We start from the raw sequence: 20341 nt of genomic DNA on the forward strand, positions 1-20341 counted from the left end.
TTTCTTGAGTTCTTTGTACGAATGAGTACAATCAATCACTGGCTTCATTTTATACATGGTAAAGCTAAGTTTAAGATGTAGTCTTACCAACATTTTGGAATAGGTGTGCAGTTCAGTCGTAGATCATGTGCTTACAGTACATGATTTCCTATGTTCTGTTTCCAGTACCCAAAACCAATAACCTATTTTAAAAATAACTTTTACACATACTATTTTTAAGAATATTGAAAATAGGGTAATGACTATTTCCTATGGCTTTTGGTGAAAATAGGAGGGCTATGCACTGCCCATAGCAGTTTCGTGTAATAAATAATATTTGATTTTCACAGTGATCTCTAAGGGGGGTACTTTTCTCATCATTTTATAGTGAGAAAATTGAGGCTTGCAGAGTTTCAATAGACACGTGAGAAGAATGGTGGCATTGGGATTCTGACTTATGTAGTCTGATGTTTTATTTATAAGAGTCATCTTCAGGTTTTGTTTTCTTCCTCTTAGGAAAAACAAAACAAAACAGAAAACATTAAATTCAGTGCCTCCCACATGCTAGGTAAGTGTTCGACCACTGAGATACACTGCCACACTCAAGCACGGGATTAATTCATACTCTGAACAAGAAGAACTGTAGAAGTGTCCTGTATCTCTCCACTGACTGTAGAAATAAAGACACTGATTATAGTTCAGTCTGGATCAGCAATGCCATTCAAGAAATGTCCAAACTATTTTGAAAGGAATTACAATTTTAAAGGAAGTTTGTTCCTATTTAATGAACTCTTTCTGCCTTTTGTCTTTGTCTATCTCTCTCTCCCTCCCATTCTTCTAATACACACACATACACACACACACACACACAATTACTTTTATTTTAAAATCATCATTATTACTAAAAGATCCAAAGTGAATTTGATGGAATAAAAACAAAGAAACACATAATGAGTTCATTTACCTCAGTGAATATGGACATTTTATTTTGATATTAATTTGTACTTTGTCATCCAGGCATATTGGAATCACACTCAGAATTTTCAAAAAAATATTCACTGGATAAATAAGTTTCACTTCCAGAGCTACATATATACTGCATGTATGTACTTGAATCTTTGGAGCCCTTCCAATGATGCTTATAAAATATAGGTTCACAAAGATCCCTAATAGTGAGGCAGCATTTTAAAGCTTGACTTGTCCCTACACGTCATCATTCAAAATTTCCCCATATATAGACACCACACCTTGTTGTCAATAAATAATTCCACTTTAATGGCAAAGTAATAATTTAGACAGATACAGGGTGCACATTTGCAAAAAAATATATGCAAGCTGGTTTACAAGCTAGAGGAACAATAAACCAATAGAAAATACATCATCCAGTTAGGTCCATTGACACCAAGTACTGATTGTTGGGGCTTTACAAAGACTACAAAATTTCTCAGGTGATTTCTTTCACTGTTTTCTGCCTATTTACATGATATGTTACATCCAAAAATGTACAAAATATAAAATGTATACAGACAAATGTTTCACAAACTAGTTTACGTTGTAAACTAGGCGTACCTACTGGGATGTATTGCAGGAAGTTCTGTTGATGCTCATGTGTGGACCGTGTTCTCGAAATGGCAGGGAAAGATTAGCAATGTCCTTAGATGACATATCATACAAGGGCAACTAGTCACTCATCCAGCTATGTGCAATGATGTTACACGGCAGATTTGATCCAAAGTTGAGGCTCCAAAGTCGGGGTGACAATTCTGTGTGCACAAGTTCAGTCTGATTTCCCTCGGGGCAATAGCACCATGTGAGAACCCATACACTTAACGACACTCTGAAATCTGCACAGATACCTCGTGTTGTTAATTTTGCTCTAGAGAAACCAACCTATAGATGGTCGCAGAGGGTAGCACCAATAACGTGTCCCAAAAGGCACACAGAGCTACATCTACACCATGGCATAGACCTTAAGTTTCCTAAACTTTGAACCCATCCTCTGTAGGTGGTGTCACTTTGCCAGTGACTGATCAGTTTTCACGCACTGTCTTCATAGCCTGCCACAAGAGATGTACTTTCAGACAGTTAGTCATCCAAAAGTGTACTGGCCTCGTGTACAGTCTGGAAGCATGCTCACTCTAGCACGGATAGCTCCTGCATTGTCACAACAACTTGTAAGTACAGGACAAACACACCAGATAATAACAGCTTCGAGGGGTTGCATTCTGTATCGGTTTGCAACATACAGGAAATCTCAGCAAGTGAAACACCTCGTAACACCAACAGGATAAGATACAATTTTGTGTTAGTTTTGATTTTGTGCAAGTTTGAAGGAAAGGAAAATCATTATTTACAATACCTACCCAGTAGAGTGTGCAAATCTAACCGTTTTGTACAGTATAAACGCTTCCTCTTCCACAGTGGCTGACTGCCTCCGTGTTCTTTAATGCCGAATGAATGTCTCGTGTACAACAATAGCAATCAAAACAACATGCGTCAAAGCTAACATTTTCTTTTCTTGGAAAGATAAAGGCGAGGGAAGGAAAGCCAGAGAGTTGTGCTCACGCTGAACCCGGGGCTTGTATAACACCTGAATCCGAGTTAGAAATCTCCCACCTTCTGAAATGCTTTCATAGCCTTGGATGTAATAAAGCCACACGTCTCTGCTTTGAAGTGATGGGCACAGAGGGATTCTAGGGTTCTCAAATTATTGGCAGGATAGGCAAAGAAATCTCTTTATTCATTAGATAAAAATACAGATCTTTCTCCTATCCATTTCTTCAAGGAAAAGGAACTAAGAAAAAGCGATCTCGCGGAGTGAGGCTGCTGTGTTAACTGGTGTGTTGCTTGGTTGTAAATGATGAGACAGCGGGAATTACCAATGGTTTAGGATCGAAACCAACTGTTAAACCGTTGGAGAAATCTGGTTTAAGGCAGTGAGACAGCACCATAGAAAATGTTCCTTCTTTCACTGAAAAGGCAAAAACCAATACAGCCCTAAAAAAGCCTTTTGTCAGTGTTAACTAATAATTGGTAGAAAACTCTGGTTCAGGGAGTGGGCAGGTGGCTTGAAAAAAACCACTGTGGTAAAAAGAACCTTATAAAACCCACGACTCGTACACTAAGAGGGTAGCGCACTTGGGGAGAACACAGCGGTTAGAAGGAAGCTGGCCCTTCCCGTTTGCCACAGTAGTGTTTTCCTGGTGGTTGCACAATTCCCTTTGTGCTTACAGCGGGGACTGGCCTCCTGGAGTCATTCTGCAATGGAGTGAGCGCACAACACAGACACTAATGCATCCCTGTCACCAGCACCATGTGGCCACAAAGGCTGTTGCATGGATCAGAAGAGCGGACCCTGCCTGAGGAGGGCAGTTCCTCAGAGGAATCAAAAGAAAGGCACAAAAAAAGAAAGGAAAAGAAAAGGGGAAAAAAAAAGTCCTGCATTGTAAACTTTGAAAGAGGAAGAAAATAAAGTCCGGCCTGCTATCCCATGTGCAATCTACTCAGTTGCCCTGTCGTTAGGGTCCTTTCCAGTCGCATAATGGAGCGCCCTTGCTGACTCCATGATTATAAAATGCCTTGGAATAAAATAAACTAAGCTCCCATTTCAATTTAGCATCTCGGTACTTCCAGCTTAATCTTGCTGCCTCCTTGGAGGCCAGGACAGCTCTGGGTCAGGGCTCTGGACAGGGGACTTTCATACTGGCAGTGGTTTAGTGAACAATACCTGTCTTTAAAACACCTCTGAGAGGCATCGTCCTTCGCCTAGCTCCTCCCACCCTTTAGAGAGTGGGCTCAAGTGAGGAATCCAAACCGTCTTCTTGGTGGCGGATGCTCTCGCTGTCACAGCTTTGTGTGCCCGAGTAGTTGGCTGCTTCCTGGAGTTTCATTAGCATATTCATCTGAAGAAAGAGAAAGAGACGTCCCTGTGAGCACTACGCACCGCACCGAGAGTCAGCCAGCCCCAGAATGAGCAGGGCCCTGAGCCATCTCGGAGAACCCTCTCTTCTCATCCCATCCAAATGAAATGCACACAGCAGCTACGGGTTTTCGCTCACTGACCTGGCGCCTGAATGGTTTCTCTCAAATAGGACTGTAGGTCTACGCCGGGAGAACAAAATAGGGCCGCAAGATAACTCTTTCATTTGGTGCTGGGAATGAATTCTGCTCCAGCAGCAAGACTGGAAAGGAAACTATCACAGCTGGACATCTGGGTTGGCTGCTGCAGAACAAGCCAAGCTTCCCAGCTTTTTGGCTGGGAGAAGCAGAGAGCGCTGAATGGCAAGTGAAAGTCATGAATGTTCACACACACACACGCATGCGTGCACACACACACACACACACACACACACACACACACACACACAGGCTCGCAAGAACTGTCCCTTGAGAGGAGCGGGGGATGGAGTGGAATGAAGCCAGCTGCTGCACACAGCCACCATCTGTTGTTCAGGAGCTGACCCCCGAGAGGGGTAACCGGAGGAAGCGGACCATGAGCATTTGAAGAGGGAGAAGGAAAGAATCACTGTTAAGTGTCTGCTGTCACTGAGGCTCTGGCTGAAATATGATTGATACATCACGAAGAACAAAAGCCACCTTCTGGAACAATGGCAGCCTTCTCAAGCGTCTCAACTTCACAGGAGAAAGGTAGCATTTGTTCCAGGAGAGAGGATTGTGCCTGAGAGCACCTGGGGAGCAAGACAGCTCTCCGATGTATTATAAAATAAAAGGCTTGGATTTCAATAAATCTGCAGTTCCACTATTAGAGATCGGAGCTAGGGGGGAAAAAAAGAATGTTTAAAAGCAGACTTGGAAAATCGATGGCTCAACAATTTCAGAAGGCACAGGGTAATTGGCGCCTGTCTTCGTGAGGGTTGGGGACTTGTTTTCTTATTGAGGGCTTCTTCCAGGACAATAAACTTTATATTGCTTAGTGCCAAATACTAACTACAGTATTTTCTGCAACAATCAGAGTTGTCCTTTATCTTTCAACTCAGAGAAATAGAGAGGAGATATCTCAAACAAGATTTCTTAGTCTTCAGTCAGGCCATGAATATTTGTATGTCAGTATAAAATGTATGTCCAATAAAGCTTGTGAAATAAATGATGAACTGGTAATCATCAATTCCAGCAAGAATGCCATTTTGACAAAGAGGCTGTGGTTATAGAGTATTTTGAAATCATTTTGATAATTTTCAGGGCATTTTTCAATAGCAATTCAGTCTTACCTACCATAATGTATTAAACCACCTACACAAGGGTATGGGATGAAAACGGTTTGTGATAATGTCTGAAACTGAAGCATTTGATTGAAGCTAGTTTATAGAAGTATTGTGTCTCAGCACCCTCCTGACTTAACAAGAGAAAATACCCCTTAACCTCAGTGGGCACCAGGCTTACGTATGGCACACACACATACATGCAGGCAAAACACATACATAAAATAAAATAAATAAAAGAAAGTGTTGCTCTATAATAGGTTCAATCAGCATCAGTTCCCAGTCTCAGATCTGTAATAATCACGTACAATGTGATTCACTCTGCTTCTGGCCATGCTGCTGTATACAATTGCCATCATAAAATATTATAAAACGAAAGTGAGTTTACATGTAACTTAGTTACCAATGTGATTGGTCTGGATTCTCTGCACATCCTTTTCTCTGGTCTCCCCTGAATCCTCCCAATCTATACTCACTGCCAAGATAATGCCTATTACTTTAACACGTTCTTCAGTTTATCTCAGGTAGCTCTACCAGCTATCTCAGACTCATGCTCTCTCCTCTGCTCTATTACTAAAATCATCTTAAGCAACTACAAAACTAAACAGATAAACACTGATGTCCCACTGTCCATGTGATCAAGTTTTACCTACCCATAAAAATAAAATGACATAACGAAACCTAACAGCTGGATAAGTCTATAGTTTTAATTCTTCTGACCAACTGTTATCTGGCCACTAACTCTTAATTTTCACTGTGTTGTTTGGCAGTGTTTTGTGTGATAATTCCTTGATTTGAGAGGTTCTGCATTCAACCGCACAAACAATACCAATGCCTGTTTCAATACCCAGCTCAACTACCCCATCTCTCAGGTCTGTAACAGACTCACAAATTTGCCCACCAGTTCTCCTGTACCTGATGCGGTCAATGCAAGCACACATCTCACCTCACTACTGGACTATGTCCTTTTTTTTTTTTCCTCGACTTAACACTTTTCTCTCCCCCTCCCTCCCCTCCCCCCCATTCCACCCCACCCCTATGTTCCCATTTTTTGTCCGGCAATCTTGTCTACTTCCAGTATCCAGGAGGATAACTATATGTTTTTCTTTGGGTTCACCTTCTTATATAGCTTCTCTAGGATTTTTTTACGAATTATAGGCTCGATGTCCTTTATTTATGGCTAGAACCCAATTATGAGTGAGTACATCCTGCTGGAGAGGATGTGGAGTAAGGGGTACACTCATCCATTGCTGGTGGGAATGCAAACTTGTGCAACCGCTTTGGAAAGCAGTGTGGAGGTTTCTCAGAAAATTTGGGATCCACCTACCCCAGGACCCAGCAATCCCACTCTTGGGAATTTACCCAAGAGATGCCCAATCATATTACAAAAGCATCTGTTCAACTATGTTTATAGCAGCATTATTTGTAATAGCCAGAACCTGGACTATGTCCTTTTAAGATCATAAACAATGACACCTACTATGATCACCAAATCTTAGCATTCATCACACATGTGCCAACGTTAAACATTTTGACGAGGCATGCATGTTTCATTTTAAAATAATGTTCAATGTACTAGAACATACATTCTTGTTCAGATTCAAAACCAGGCTCCTGATGATAGTAATTTCCCTACTAGGATTTCTAATTTAGATTAGACTGCAATATATTTTTGCTTTCCATTAGTGATTATACAAACATATGGAAACAAAGACGGGCAGCATATGTATGTTCACAACAGAATATATCTGACCCAAGGTTTAACTTTAGATGATCCTTTCTGTCATTGAGCATGCAAGGTAATAATTTCTTGAGGTTCTCACTAGTAGGATACTATGAGTACAAAGCAGATACACTAAAAAGGGGTCTTTATTGATAATCACAATATGTACTTAATACTCTCATAATAGTCAGACATCGGAGTTCTATACACTTAAACTATTGTAGTGCTTTTAGAACTAAAATTACATGGTCAAATACAATGAGGAATGTGGTTAAGACTACCTCCTTTTTGATTGCCACAGAGATGGCTTAGCAGTTAAGGGGACTGACTGCTCTTCCAGAGGACCGGGGTTCAATTCCCAGCACCAACATGACAGCTCACAAACTATCTGTAACTCTAGTTCCAGGAGGTCTAGAACCCTCTCACAGACATAAATGCAGGTAAAACACCAATGCACATAAATATAAATAAATCTCATAAACAATAGAGCTTATCCTTTCTTCCTGAAAGCAACAGAACACTAACTGTGCATTTAATATGGCCAGTTTATATGTAGAAAATAGGATTTGTTCTGTGTACATTTGATTATATTTTAGTTATAGGCAAACTTCCAGGTTTCTCTTAAATACCCAGTGGATTGTCATGACAATTAAAATACAGATAATCTAAATATCAACACAATTTAATGTATAATCAGAGAAAAATCATACTTATACAGTTTGAACCAGTTTCAGGATTTCTTACATTTTTTTGACAAATAAGTTGAATTTTGTTTTGTTTTTGTTTTTTTCTTAAAGAATTTCAGCCATGGAAATTGCTCTAGTGGTAACATTTTGAGTGATCACCCTCATCAGGCTGATTTCATGTATTAACTACAGTATTGGTCTTTGATAATGATGGCTAACTGCCAGTGACTACAGACTGATGTGAAGATAAAACAAGAATAACAGGCCATGCTTACCAAGGGGTCCCCTTCTGTATCAGTCTGGGGAATGTGCTTTGACGCTGTGGCTTCCTTCGTCGATGTGCAGCCTTCATACCCAACATCTTCTGGCCGCAGCTGCAGTAGTGCTGGGCCCTCCTGAGGCAGGGACACAGGATTCCATGGGTAGGTCTCAAGGACCCACTTGGAGGGATCTTCCCACGGGGCGCGTTTCCCGTACATCTAAAAGTTCACCACATCACAAAGGTCATTTATATCAGGCGAGAAAAGAATCAGGTGACTATTTTCACATTCAGTCCTCAGGAGAATTTTCCAGATTTTAAATGTAGAGACATCTACAGAGGTCACTTAAAACCCCCCAATTCTACAAGACGGAAGGGAGCATCAGATGCAAGGGGAAGCAGCAAGGAGGTTGATTATATGGAAATAAAGGTATTCTTGTACGTTTGCTTTTATACATAAATTTATACACCCAGGAGAAATGAACATCAAACAAAAAAATTCTTCAGGTTGATAAATGAGATCTGAAAAGCAAAATATGTTCTTACGATAAAGGAAGTTCTCTAGCAAAATGTACTTTGGAAAGATGAAGAATGAAGAGGCGTTTTGTCCATTCATTGTACTCAGACAGCCATTCCCCTCCCTGCCCCATAATTCCATCGCTTCCTTTTGGAAGACTTTTGATACACTTATAGATGAGAATACTACGAAAAGAGGGAGAAAATGGAAACCCAAATATGAGTTCTGTAAGAATCTATGGGAAAATAATGAGCACAGTAAGAAAAGAGTACAAGAGACTGGAGAAAGCAGGCTCAGTACAACACAGGGAGATGATGATCCAGGAGTTTCTATGTTATAAACAAAGCTATAAACTGAGGAGGGCACTATGAGGAGATGGAGACTGGCTGGATTTTGTAAACAAGGAGTGAGGCTGAGAGACCATGGAGGAAATGCTACTCTTAGAAGGGGGCAATGGTGTCCTTTCTTTTCCTTTGTGACCTGCATCACCTAGGATCATTCTGGCTACCAGGTGCTCTAGTGACACAACCTCAGAGGACAACCTGTGATTTCTCTGGTGAAGGCCAGTGCTTTTAGTGTTTCAGTGAGGCAAAAGAAAACTACAGGCGCTGTGAGTTCAAGCCCATGGAATGCTTTTAAGTTTCTCCAGAAAGTATATTAAAAATTGAATCCATGATAATGCAAAAATTATGTAGGTCCCCATATTTCTTTTGGGGGTAGGAACAGAGGCAGAAATCTGAAGATTATTTGCTTTCCATCACTTTCTTTTTAAATCTCTCATTTGGGAGCAGGAACTTTTACCTCAGCTAAAAACTACTTAACATAGGGTAAAAAAATTACAGATATGTGCACAGCAGATAAAAAGGGAAAATGCACAATTCTTTTTGAGGGGGAATCAGGACAGGTTTGTCTGTGTAGTCCTAGCTATCCTGGAACTCACTCAGTAGACCAGAGATCCATCTTTCTCTGCATCCCAAGTGCTGGGATTAAAGTCATATGCCACCCCTGCCTGGAAATGTACAGTTCTTAAAAAGTTTGTGTTTAGGGGTTTGATGGGTGGTTCAGTGGTTAAGAGCACTGACGACCCTTTCAGAACAGCCAAGTTTGATACTTAGCCCTGTCATGACAAATTACAATCTTCCTTAACTCTAGGTCTAGGGTAGCTGACACCTTCTTCTGGTCTCCAAAGGCTCACGGCATGTTTGTGGTGCACATACATACATATAGGCAAAACACTTATCACCTTGAAATAATAAGTAAATCTCAAACAAAAAAAATTGCAAGTCTAAAATTGATGTAAAAAGACTTGAGAGTGCATAAAGAGCTGACGCCAGTCTTTTTAAAGAATCAGCTAGGACAGCAAGAGTACAGGAGATCAATCAATCAATCAATCAATTAATATAGAAATAACAAGAAAATAACGACAGAAATCTAAACACCCAGAAAGAGATGATTTAATCGCTGGCATTTCAAGAAAGATGGAATCACCAGAAGAACTCAGATTGCGTGTGTCAGCAGCATCCTTTCCAACCAGAACATGTGTCACAGAGCATCCCCCAGATGGTCCTCAGTGAAGCACCAGCCTTCATCCAAAAATGACTTTCCTTTTGCATTCCTTCAAAGTGAGAGACCCAGAATCATGTCTTCACTTATTCCTCTAAGGTAAGATCACTATGAGATCCAATGGCAAGACTTATAACCTTTTCTGCCCTAGAGGTCATGGATGGGGCCTTCCAAGATTCCCAATATCTAAATTCTTTCGCATAGTAAAAGTTTCCACTACAACAAAAACAGTCCATTATTAAAAGTGTACACTTTTGCCTATTCCATGTGCTGGCTCTCAGCTTGACTTCTATATCTATAAAGTAACCTATTTAGCTGTTCACACTAACCTAGTACCAAATTATCAGAAACCACAGCAAGAAACTTGAGATTGGTAGACTTTGTCTGAGAGATTATGATTACTAAAATGAGCAGGACTCTCACCCAAATGGAAACTTTACACAATCATAATGTTCAAGGAAGAGTTTTACAAATATTATTTACTATAATATAAAAAAGATGCATGTATCTCCAAAGATAGAATCTAAGGAAGTTAAGTAGTTTATGTATTACTGATTTGGGGCTCATAAGGCTTCTGTTGCCTTTTATTTCTTAGGAAGCAAATATAAAACATCAATCTACACACAAAGATTAAGATAATAGTTTATTAATATGGAAACAGTATCTGGAGGGAAAATACTTCACCTAAACGTCAATTTTATAATATAACTTCTCTAATATAAGTGAGTTTTCATAAATGATGATACTATTTTTAAAATAAATAAAAATTGAAAGATCAGCTTACATTGTAGGTAGTACAGTGGTTTTTGAAAATTCATAAAATGCAAAATGTTTGAACTAAAGCCATATCTTTTCCCTTGAATTCACTTAGTAGTCTGTGTCCTACGATGGATAAGTGTAATTAAATATATGTTTAATATAAACATTTTCAATATCCATTGTATAGTCTTGGCCTTCAATGCATTGCTGGGAGAGCTACTTTTGTACAGACATGTACACAATACAAATATACACACACACACACATATATACATATACACACATATGAGCCTTGTGATAACAGATACACTACTGTGCATTTTTTGCTCTTTACTTTCTTTAGCTTTCTGCATAAATATCCAAATAAAGGAATGGATTTGTTTTTGAAAGAATGGGGGTTTGGCCTTTCTTTTTTTGCTTTGTTTTTCTACACAGTAATACAAGTCCAATACTCTACCTGAAGGCCTTCCCTCACTGCCTCCAGAACATAAGGTACCAAGGAATAATTCCAAAGGTCCATGAACCACACCCTAGAACCTTCTACATCCATGGGGCAAGGAAGAAAAAGCCGAGGACCTGAGAAAACACAAATGATAAAATGCTTCAGAAGAATTGTATTTACCAATCCAAACACATGTTTAGAGACATTTTGGAGAAATATAGCACATATATTCCTAGAAAATCCTAATGTTTGTCAGCCCAATCGTCATGAAAACATGTTCATGGAAGGTCAAGCCTTCCCTCCAGGCCTCTTGTTTTCCTAACAATGAAACATTAATTGCTTAATAACACAGAATGAGAAGAAATAGTGATTTTTTCTGATCCAGTACTATTCTACAGACAATAGAAAGTTCAGTAACACAGACAGGAATTGTTGATTACAAGATGTCATTCATGGTAGGATTTGGAATCAGTCTAAGTCCTCTGAAGATAAGATTCATGCCTGCAGCTGAGGATATTTAATGGCTGATGACAGTGGGAAATGCAGTTCTGTCCATGAAACTAAAGGAGTGGAGAAACAGACACCATTGTGCTCCCCAAAGAGGGGAACTCAGTTTTATCTTTTGAAAAAAAATGTGAAACACAAAACTTATTTATCAGAACGCTCTTATTTTTAACTGAAGTCTTCTCTCAATGACATATCTCAATGACATAATTAATAGAAAAAAATCTGTGAAGTATTCTTTTTAGCAAAAAAATTATGCTGACGACTTTTTATTTGGACTGGCGGTCTAATTTTTGGATACTTTTCTATTTCAGACTTAATTTTGCTTTCCATAATTGTCAGATACAATAAAATAATTGTAGCTGTAACCCTCAGAGAAAGATGGTTTTAGGAAGGAAATAATCCCTTAATCTTTGGAAGCTTTGAGAAGCCTACCTTTCTTTGTTGTTTCCTCATCCACTCTGGCCACCTTTACACAGTGCTCTCAGGAAATGGAATATTCTAATTCTGGAACTTACCGATGGTCACATCAGAAGAACTATGTGTTTCCAAAAAACTATTGAGGTGATGCCATGTCTTAGGAATCCAATCTATGATTTTGACTAGGTCATTATTCCGTATATTCCTTTCGATTTCCATCTCTATCAATTTCCTTCGAAGATACCTGCCCAAGAAGCCTTTCACTGGTTCTGTGTGGTTTGCACATAACACCCACCTGCAAAAAAAGAAAAGGAAAATCCGATGTCCTTTTGGAGAACTTAAAATGTATTTCCATAGTAATTGTCATTGCAATATAAAGCACTAATGTTCCCATATTAATTAATAGCCACAGTTTGATACTGCAAGCATTTAGAAAAATCTATTATCATTAGAGTTATAATACGGGGAGTTTTACTTCATAGCTTCCAAGGAGCTTATGTTCCTGAGAGTGAGTGGGTGCATGCATGCTGCGAGGGCCGCTGGGGGAGAATGTAGATCCTGAAATAGGAGCTCTCTTCACAGTCTTCACTCAGAAGCAGGATGCTCTATTTAAGCCAGGGAAGTAGTGAGCAGAAAGAGAAACACTTTTGATGACAGATTAAAGATCACAGAATGTCTGCTTGAAAAAGGGTGCCAGGAGAGTGAGAATTATCCCCACGACATAGGTCACTGTGGGCAGGAGTGTCAAAAAGCAAAGGGAAAAACAGCCGTTTTTCTGATTAGAAAGAAACAATAACATGTGCACACAAGCGCACAGCTAGGAAGGTAAGTGCCTGTATGCACGCAGACACACACACACACACACACACACACACACACACACACACACACAGAGAGTCATTCAAGTCCTTACCTGAAATTGTGATGTAGCTCTAAATTTGGTGATGAAGAGACTCCCTGATTCATTGTTCCAATAATATAAGGACTAGGAAAAATAGGAGAATGGGAGCATTTAGACATGCTAGAGGGAAAAGTGATGGAATTGTCTCTGGCATGAATCACATGGCGACTGTTGTTGCTTGGCCAAGTTCCAGCATTTTAACATTGCAGACCACAACTCATTTTTAATGATTCTCAATATTAATGCCTTTCCTTCTGGGAAGTTTTTGTTTGTTTGTTTTTGTTTTGTTTTGTTTTTTGGTTTCTCTGTGTAATAGCCCTAGCTGTCCTGGAACTACCACTGTGGACCAGGCTGGCTTCAAACTCACAGAGATCCGCCTGTCCCTGTCTCCCAAGTACTGGGATTAAAGGCGTGCGCCACCACTGCCCGTCTCCCTCTGGGAAGTTTTGTGCAGGCTTTGGTAAAAGATAAAATTGTACACAATGGTGCCTCTAAAAAAATTCTTTGGAAAAAAATCCCACCACCATAGAACCAGGAATGCCATTGTGCCCTCCTAATTACACCAAAAACAGGAAAATTAAAGATTTAATAGATACCCCTGATCCCAAGGATGAAACATCTAGTTATCACATTCCTTCTTCAAAGAATCAAACCATTTGACCATCCACACTGGCATCCTAGACCTCTGGCATGTGTATGGAAACTAACATCATCAGAGAAGGCATACTGCTTCCATAAAAGTACCCAAAGATCAGGTGCAGCGGTGTGGGGAGACAGAAGCAGGGGGATTACTGTGATGCTGAGGCCAGCATGGTTAAGATAATGACACCCTGTCTCAAAACAAAACAAGCACCTAAACAAGAAAACAAAGCAAGACAAACCCCTTCTAGAGACAACTGTGGATAAATAAGTATTTCAAAGCACACATACAGATTCTGCGGAAATTTAGGATACTATTAGAAGTTCTCGCACTAACGGCATCCACTAGAAGTCTGAAAACATAAAAGGGTACACATCACCATGTCTTAATGTGACTGGTCTGATTATTTTCATGCGCTTACCATTTGTTGTATTTACAGTTGAGGAAGCCATTGAAGATATCGCTCAAAGAACCCACGTGGTGAAGATTATCCAGAATGATGACAACAGGGAACTCCACGCCATTATTGTCAGCACTGCACTGCTCGGCCAGGTTGGCAAGATACTGCTGCAATTCCTTAAAGAGGCCAAGCGAACACATCAGAGATGAGCCTCCACCACACGCAAGCAATTGACAGTTTTAGGAATAGCACACTGTGTCCTTTATTTGATTTCTTTTTTTATTATTGTTATGAACGAAGCCCATTTAAAATTGAGAGGCTCACATTTTTTAAAGAAAAGAGGGGAAGGGATGCAGGAAGAGTATTTCATCAGGGTATCTGAAACTGAATACAAGGTTGTATCTCAGTGGTTCCTCCTCAGAAGGAAAGCCAGATAAGCTCAAGACAGGAATTTACATGGTAAACTATACATTTCAGGTGTCTTTTTCTTTTTGAAATTTCAATAAGGTAGACTTTTATTAAAGTTATTTCAGTTACAGACTAAAACCAGAATTGCACCTTTTAGGTCCTTATATGCTTTCAACATTTTGATTTAAACTGTTTAGATGAGTTGAATCTAAAAGTATATCCTTAGTCCTCAGACCACTCCTCCAATAGTAGATAACTATTTATTTATAATCCGCAGGTGACTGCTGCCGTTTTAAACAGAGAAAGCACTTCTTATATTTTTACAGGATAGTTTCGTATCAGCTCTTGATGTTTCTTGAGCTTCCTGGTTATTTTTCATGCATTATTCTTGTCTAATATCTTTGAACTTAAATATGATAACAAGTTCTCTGATTGACAGTTCTCACAGATGTGTAGGTCAGGAGCAAAATGAGGTTCCTTAGAATTATCCTAATCAGTAAGATCATTTCCATAATATTTGCATATTTATAATGCCATTTTCAATTTGTAAATCTTGTTCAGGGTTAAAACAATTCCACGATCCCAATTTCTGGCAGTCAGGTAAACACATAGCCCTCCCCTCCCCCCCCCAACACACACTGGATGCTTCCTCACTGTATCTACAAAGTTAAGCCAGAGAACCAAGAGCAGAGCGGATAAAGCAGCAAAAGGCATGGCAGAGGCACTGAGTAATCGTCATTCAAGGTGGCCTTTGAGATGAAACTTGGATAATAAGTAAAATTCCAACTGGTAAGTTTAAAGTTATTCATTGTTTCAACACACCTTTACCACGACTTTACTCTGTGTCAGAGTACACTGGCACCGAGAACTCAAGGACCCAGTTTCTTTGCTTCAAGAACATCCAGTAGATTAGCAGACAAGCTGAGCAGTAAGAACATCACAATACCATACAGACAGTGAAATGCATAAAACGCCACACTGAGAGTTAGAAGAAGCCTGCCCTAGGTTCAAACAACAACAATATAATGAGGAAAAGTATTTAAAATATTCAGAACAACCCTCCCAACGTTAGAAAGTACAACTATAAGATATATTTATGGAACTAATAAGGGTTTTGCTGTAGCAGTGGGATACAGTGCACGGTCATGGGATGTGAAAAGGATTGGAAAGAAAAAAGAGACTAGATTCATAAATAGGGAATTAGAATGCATCACATTGAAAAGGGTAGACCTATGGACCATTGATGCCTTTGTTTGCTTGTCAGTAGGAGGGAGCAATTTTTTATCAAAAAAAATAAATGACTAATGAGACTAAAAGCATCCCAGAAGCTTTTTATCTACAAAGAAGATAGGCAATACACATATAACTATAATTAAGATAAAATTGCATTATTTTCATATATTTTGTTTTGCAGGATGTAAAGATTACTCACAGCCTCTGGAAAAGACTCTGGAGTAGCAGAAATACTTCCCACTAATTTTGTTATGGCTAGGGAATATTGTAGTGGCTAAAAATGAGAGAAGAGCTTCCCATGTAGAAAGACAGGAATAGGCAAAGTCAGAAATGCAAAACTGTGATGCTCGAAAGACAAGTGGAAAGAATGAACTTTGTGAAAGGAAAACACAGGTAAATAGTTAAGAAGGAAGTTTACAATCTGAAATGGTAGGTAAGATCTCCTGGTGACCACACAGACACATGTAATATTCATGGGATGCGATAAGGTTGAATACAATTTCACAGTGCAGAAAGCACATTGATAAGGAGAAAAGAGATGAGCCCAGAGAACACTGAGAATATGGAAGCCAAGGGACATTATTGTTCTGAACAGGAAAAGTGTGGTATTTTGGGTTGAGTGTAGAAAGCAACCGAAAACACTGGAGGATGATAACTGAGCTAGATTTTAAATGAAAAGAGATCCTGTTTTCTATGGCGTGAATGGATAGAGCTGACAGAAGAGTGATGGGGAATTTTAGGGGGAAATTGTAGGAATCCGAGGAAACAGGAAGGAGTAGAGGTTAATAGAAATGGGTGGGCCTCTGATGTGGGGTCCACACTTGCTGTTTCTAAATATAATTTGAACAGATAAAGTAGAACACGCCTGTAGGTTGAAAGAAAACTTTGAAACGGGAGAATGGGCATGGCTAATGATGCTCAATTCATTCCTACCATCCAGGTCCACACACAGGAAAGCCACTAGAATCATTCAAAGGGGAGCAGGAGAGAGGAGGATAGAACATCAGGAACATCTTCATTTGTGAAGGTAAAAGCAAGCAGTAAAAATGGCCAAGAAAGATCTTACCACAGAAGCAGGAAGGAAAGGAGAAGTTAGAATTATGAAAGCAAGAATTTTTAAAAAGGAAATTCTTTTAATGTCAACATACTGTATACAAGGAATCAAGAGACTTCAGACCAGCAGAACAATGAATGGGTATGAAATAGGTTCTGGAGAATATGATAAAAGCCATGGGCCACTCATTTTTATAACCCTCCTGGAGATCACCTTGTGATTCTCAGGCAAGCTTATGGGATATAAAATTTAGATGGAGGGGGTGATGTACTTGCATTATGTAAGCCTTTGCCATTTTTACCAACTTAGGCAAAATAGAGCAGCACCAGATGCCAGATGGGCATGGCAATGAGACCCTGTTTTCTTGGTTTTTGACTCTAGACATTACCGATGAATCTGTCCATGCCAGTTTTCTGATCTTTCCCTACCTAACATTCCAAGTGGCTTCAGCTGGCCACGGACTCTTTACTGAACCCATTTCCATCCTTCTGGAGCGGTTATATCAGATGTCACAAAGTCTAATTGTTTGTGTGCTCTGCTCTCCATCACAATATTCCAGCTGGCAGCTTGAGGGGAGGGCTTGAAGTGTGGGAAGAAGAGGGGCAGAATGTAAAATGAAGAGGACCGAAAACATGAGGAGACACTTTTCTTTTTCTCTTTGACGGCTTATTGTTAGATTTTATTTTTTATTTTTTGAGTGAGTGCTTTCTGGCCATGTCTCCTCAATGCTTTCTAGTGGCATAGCAAAAAAACAAAGCAGCAATTAAATGACTCTATTTTTTTTGCAGCAAAAGACTTATTATTTCATGCCTCATTGGCATTTTATTTTAGAAATATCTATATTCCTCATGGTTACCCCTAATATAGTCTTAAGTTGTCATTCCTCTTCATTTATATCGTCCTCCCACTCATACCCTCTCCACTCCAAAATCCAAAAACCTGTGGATTCTCTGTCAACTTGAAAATAATAAGACATAGTCTCTGGCTCTAATTCTGCATCCAGCCTGACTGACAGCTTTTTCACACATAAGAAACCAAGGGAGAAAAATTATCATCTTTCATTTGTATTTTGTGTTTTCTCAATTAATACTATATGATTTGTCTAAGATATCTTCCTATCACCAAGTTTTACTTAAATACTTCTAAGAATTCCATCCCTGACTACTTAGCAGTGAGAAATCTGAGCTGAGCAGTCCCCTTGCCCATCTGAAAAGCAAAAAAAAAAAAAAAAAAAAAAACAACCCAACAAAAAAACAACCCAACTCCGAACTATTAAAATATATAATTAGAAACAATAACCATTATTAAGAATTTCTCCTAGCACTAATTTTAAATAAATGAAACCAGAAAGAATATGTATTGATGTGGAATTCCCCTTTGTATTCTGTGAATATCACTGGTTAATAAAAAAAAACTGCTTTGAGCCTATAGCAGAGCAGGGCAACAGAGCTAGGTGGGGAAAACTAAACTGGGAGAAAGAAGGCAGGAGAAGGCACGTAGCCCCACCGGAGACAGATGCCAGAACTTTACCTGGTAAGCCACAGTCTCGAGGCCATACACAGATTAATAGAGATGGGTTAAATTAAGATATAAGAGTTAGCCAGAAATATGCTTAAGCTAGTGGCTAAACAGTATTGCAAATAATATGGTTTTTGAGTGATTATTTCGGGGAGCAGCTGGGAACAAAAAAGCAGGATCCTCACAACAATGTATACATAAATGGATTTTCACAAGAGAATATTTTGCTAGAGGAACTGACTCACTACACTTTACATTGTCAAACTGCTTCTCATTGAATTTTAGAGTTGCTATATTTAATTCCAGCCATCTACAAAATGATCCTCCACTTTATGAAAATGCATTGGTTTCCTCTTCCAAGTCCATTTTACTTATTTTCAAACCACTATTTTCTTTTGTTTACTTTTTTTCAAAACAAAGAACTTGTATAGAGTTCTGGCATATCAACACTGAGGAAAAGCCAAAGAAACGTAAGTTATGCCCAAGAGACCTCAGAGTTCTTTTATCTTTTGATTGGAAAGAAAAGTACAGTGCGCTAAAGGGCTTTCATGTGGAGATACAAAGAAAAAGGAACACAGCATACATTAAATTTGCAGGTGGGAGCAAACGAGCAACTGTCTCCTTGTAATGCAGCTTAAAGAGGAGTCAAGTCTTCCATGTCGGGATCTGTGCAATTCTTCAGTTCCAATAACAAAGAATGGCACAGCCACATTTTGAAAAGTGATGAACTCCAAAGAAATAGTCATAATTTACAGGCTACATATATTTAAGCCTAAATTCCCCATTGCATTATATATATCTATTACTGTTGGAAAAGAACTTTGAACCAAGGTATGTATATGTTGTGGGGTATGTGTACTTAGGCAAGAAATCTCTATTGGTGTGCTTGCTACCTTTGACAGTTTATCTCTGTATTTTTCTGTATAGCCACAAGCTGCAGAGACAAAACAAAACAAACCCACATACATTTTCTTTGAGTTCTCACCACAACCTTCCATTTCCCCCCATTCTACAGTTGAGAAAAGAAATGAAGGTGCCAAGGAATCCAGTAATAGTCCCCAATGCTCCTCCTAGTTAATGTACCATACCACTGAGACGGGACTGCACATTTGAAGAATTCAATGGGGTTGGGAGTAACATTACCTTTTACAAATCTTCAAATCTCAGGTATTATGTATTTTCTATATCTCCTCAAATGCTTGGGTGTTAAGTAGTTACTTGCTAGCTGACAGGCTTGAGGAACTGCCTGTACCAAGGGGTGGCTGCTAATATCACCAATTGATTAATCTACTGATGAGTTGATACTGAATGGGCTACTCAATGGGAGGGTCTGATGACAGGGTGTGGTTCCTTGGGGCACATCTTTATAGGATTTTCAGGCCCTCCCTTTCTCTCTAATTTGTGGCAACCCAGAGATGATCCTTTCCACCTCATCAAGTTCTCTTATGACAATGCTGTTCTGCTTTGGAAGGTTAAACAAAGGGGCCAGCTGACCATGAACTGAAGTCTCAGAAACTGAGCCAGAAGGAATCAACCCCCCTCCCTCTCGGTTTATCTCAGGCATTTTTATCGCAGTGACAAGAAGCTGATGAACACACTAAGAGGCTTGGCCAGTGTACACCATCCAACTAGGCTGTTTTGAAACTGTGGCATGACTGTCTCTCACTGGGACTCCATCAAGGGATCCCTGGTGACAGTTGCACTTTCCCTAAAGCCCCTCAGGTAGCAGCCTCTGAGATTTTAACAAACCGAACAGTAAAACGAGTGTACTTCCTACTTTAGTGTTCTTCATTTTATGAAGTAGAGGGGTTACCAATGAGGTTGGGTTTTTTGTGTTGTTTTGTTTGTTTTTCCAAGACAGGCTTTCTCTATATAACAGTCCTGGCTGTCCTGGAACTCACTCTGTAGACAAGGTTGGCCTTGAACTCACAGAGATCCTGCTTCTATCTCTTGACTGTTAGGATTAATGGCGTGCACCACTACCCCCAGTGACTTGCCAGTGAGGTTTTACAGTTTCACATTGGTGTGAGGAGTCCATCTGTCTAATATTTTGCTTTTATTGGTTAATGAACAGAGCTTTTTCGGTCAAGGCTTAACAGAATATAGCCAGGCTGGA

General features: G+C 39.5%; 1 protein-coding gene across 1 annotated transcript in view; it reads right to left on the reverse strand.

Moving 5' to 3' along the window:
• Positions 1–1262: 1262 nt before the first annotated feature.
• Positions 1263–20341, reverse strand: part of Nav3 (neuron navigator 3) — a 583384-nt gene continuing 564305 nt past the window's right edge. The window contains exons 34-39 of the mRNA XM_038314956.1: positions 14034–14188; positions 12985–13056; positions 12170–12366; positions 11163–11281; positions 7883–8086; positions 1263–3881 (exon numbers count right to left, since the gene is read on the reverse strand). Of these exons, the coding sequence (XP_038170884.1) occupies positions 3762–3881; positions 7883–8086; positions 11163–11281; positions 12170–12366; positions 12985–13056; positions 14034–14188 (867 nt within the window). The 3' untranslated portion in view covers positions 1263–3761. The remainder of the gene's footprint in view (positions 3882–7882; positions 8087–11162; positions 11282–12169; positions 12367–12984; positions 13057–14033; positions 14189–20341) is intronic.

The sequence above is a fragment of the Arvicola amphibius genome, chromosome 17 (assembly GCF_903992535.2).
Source record: "Arvicola amphibius chromosome 17, mArvAmp1.2, whole genome shotgun sequence".
Taxonomy (NCBI): Eukaryota; Metazoa; Chordata; class Mammalia; order Rodentia; family Cricetidae; genus Arvicola; species Arvicola amphibius.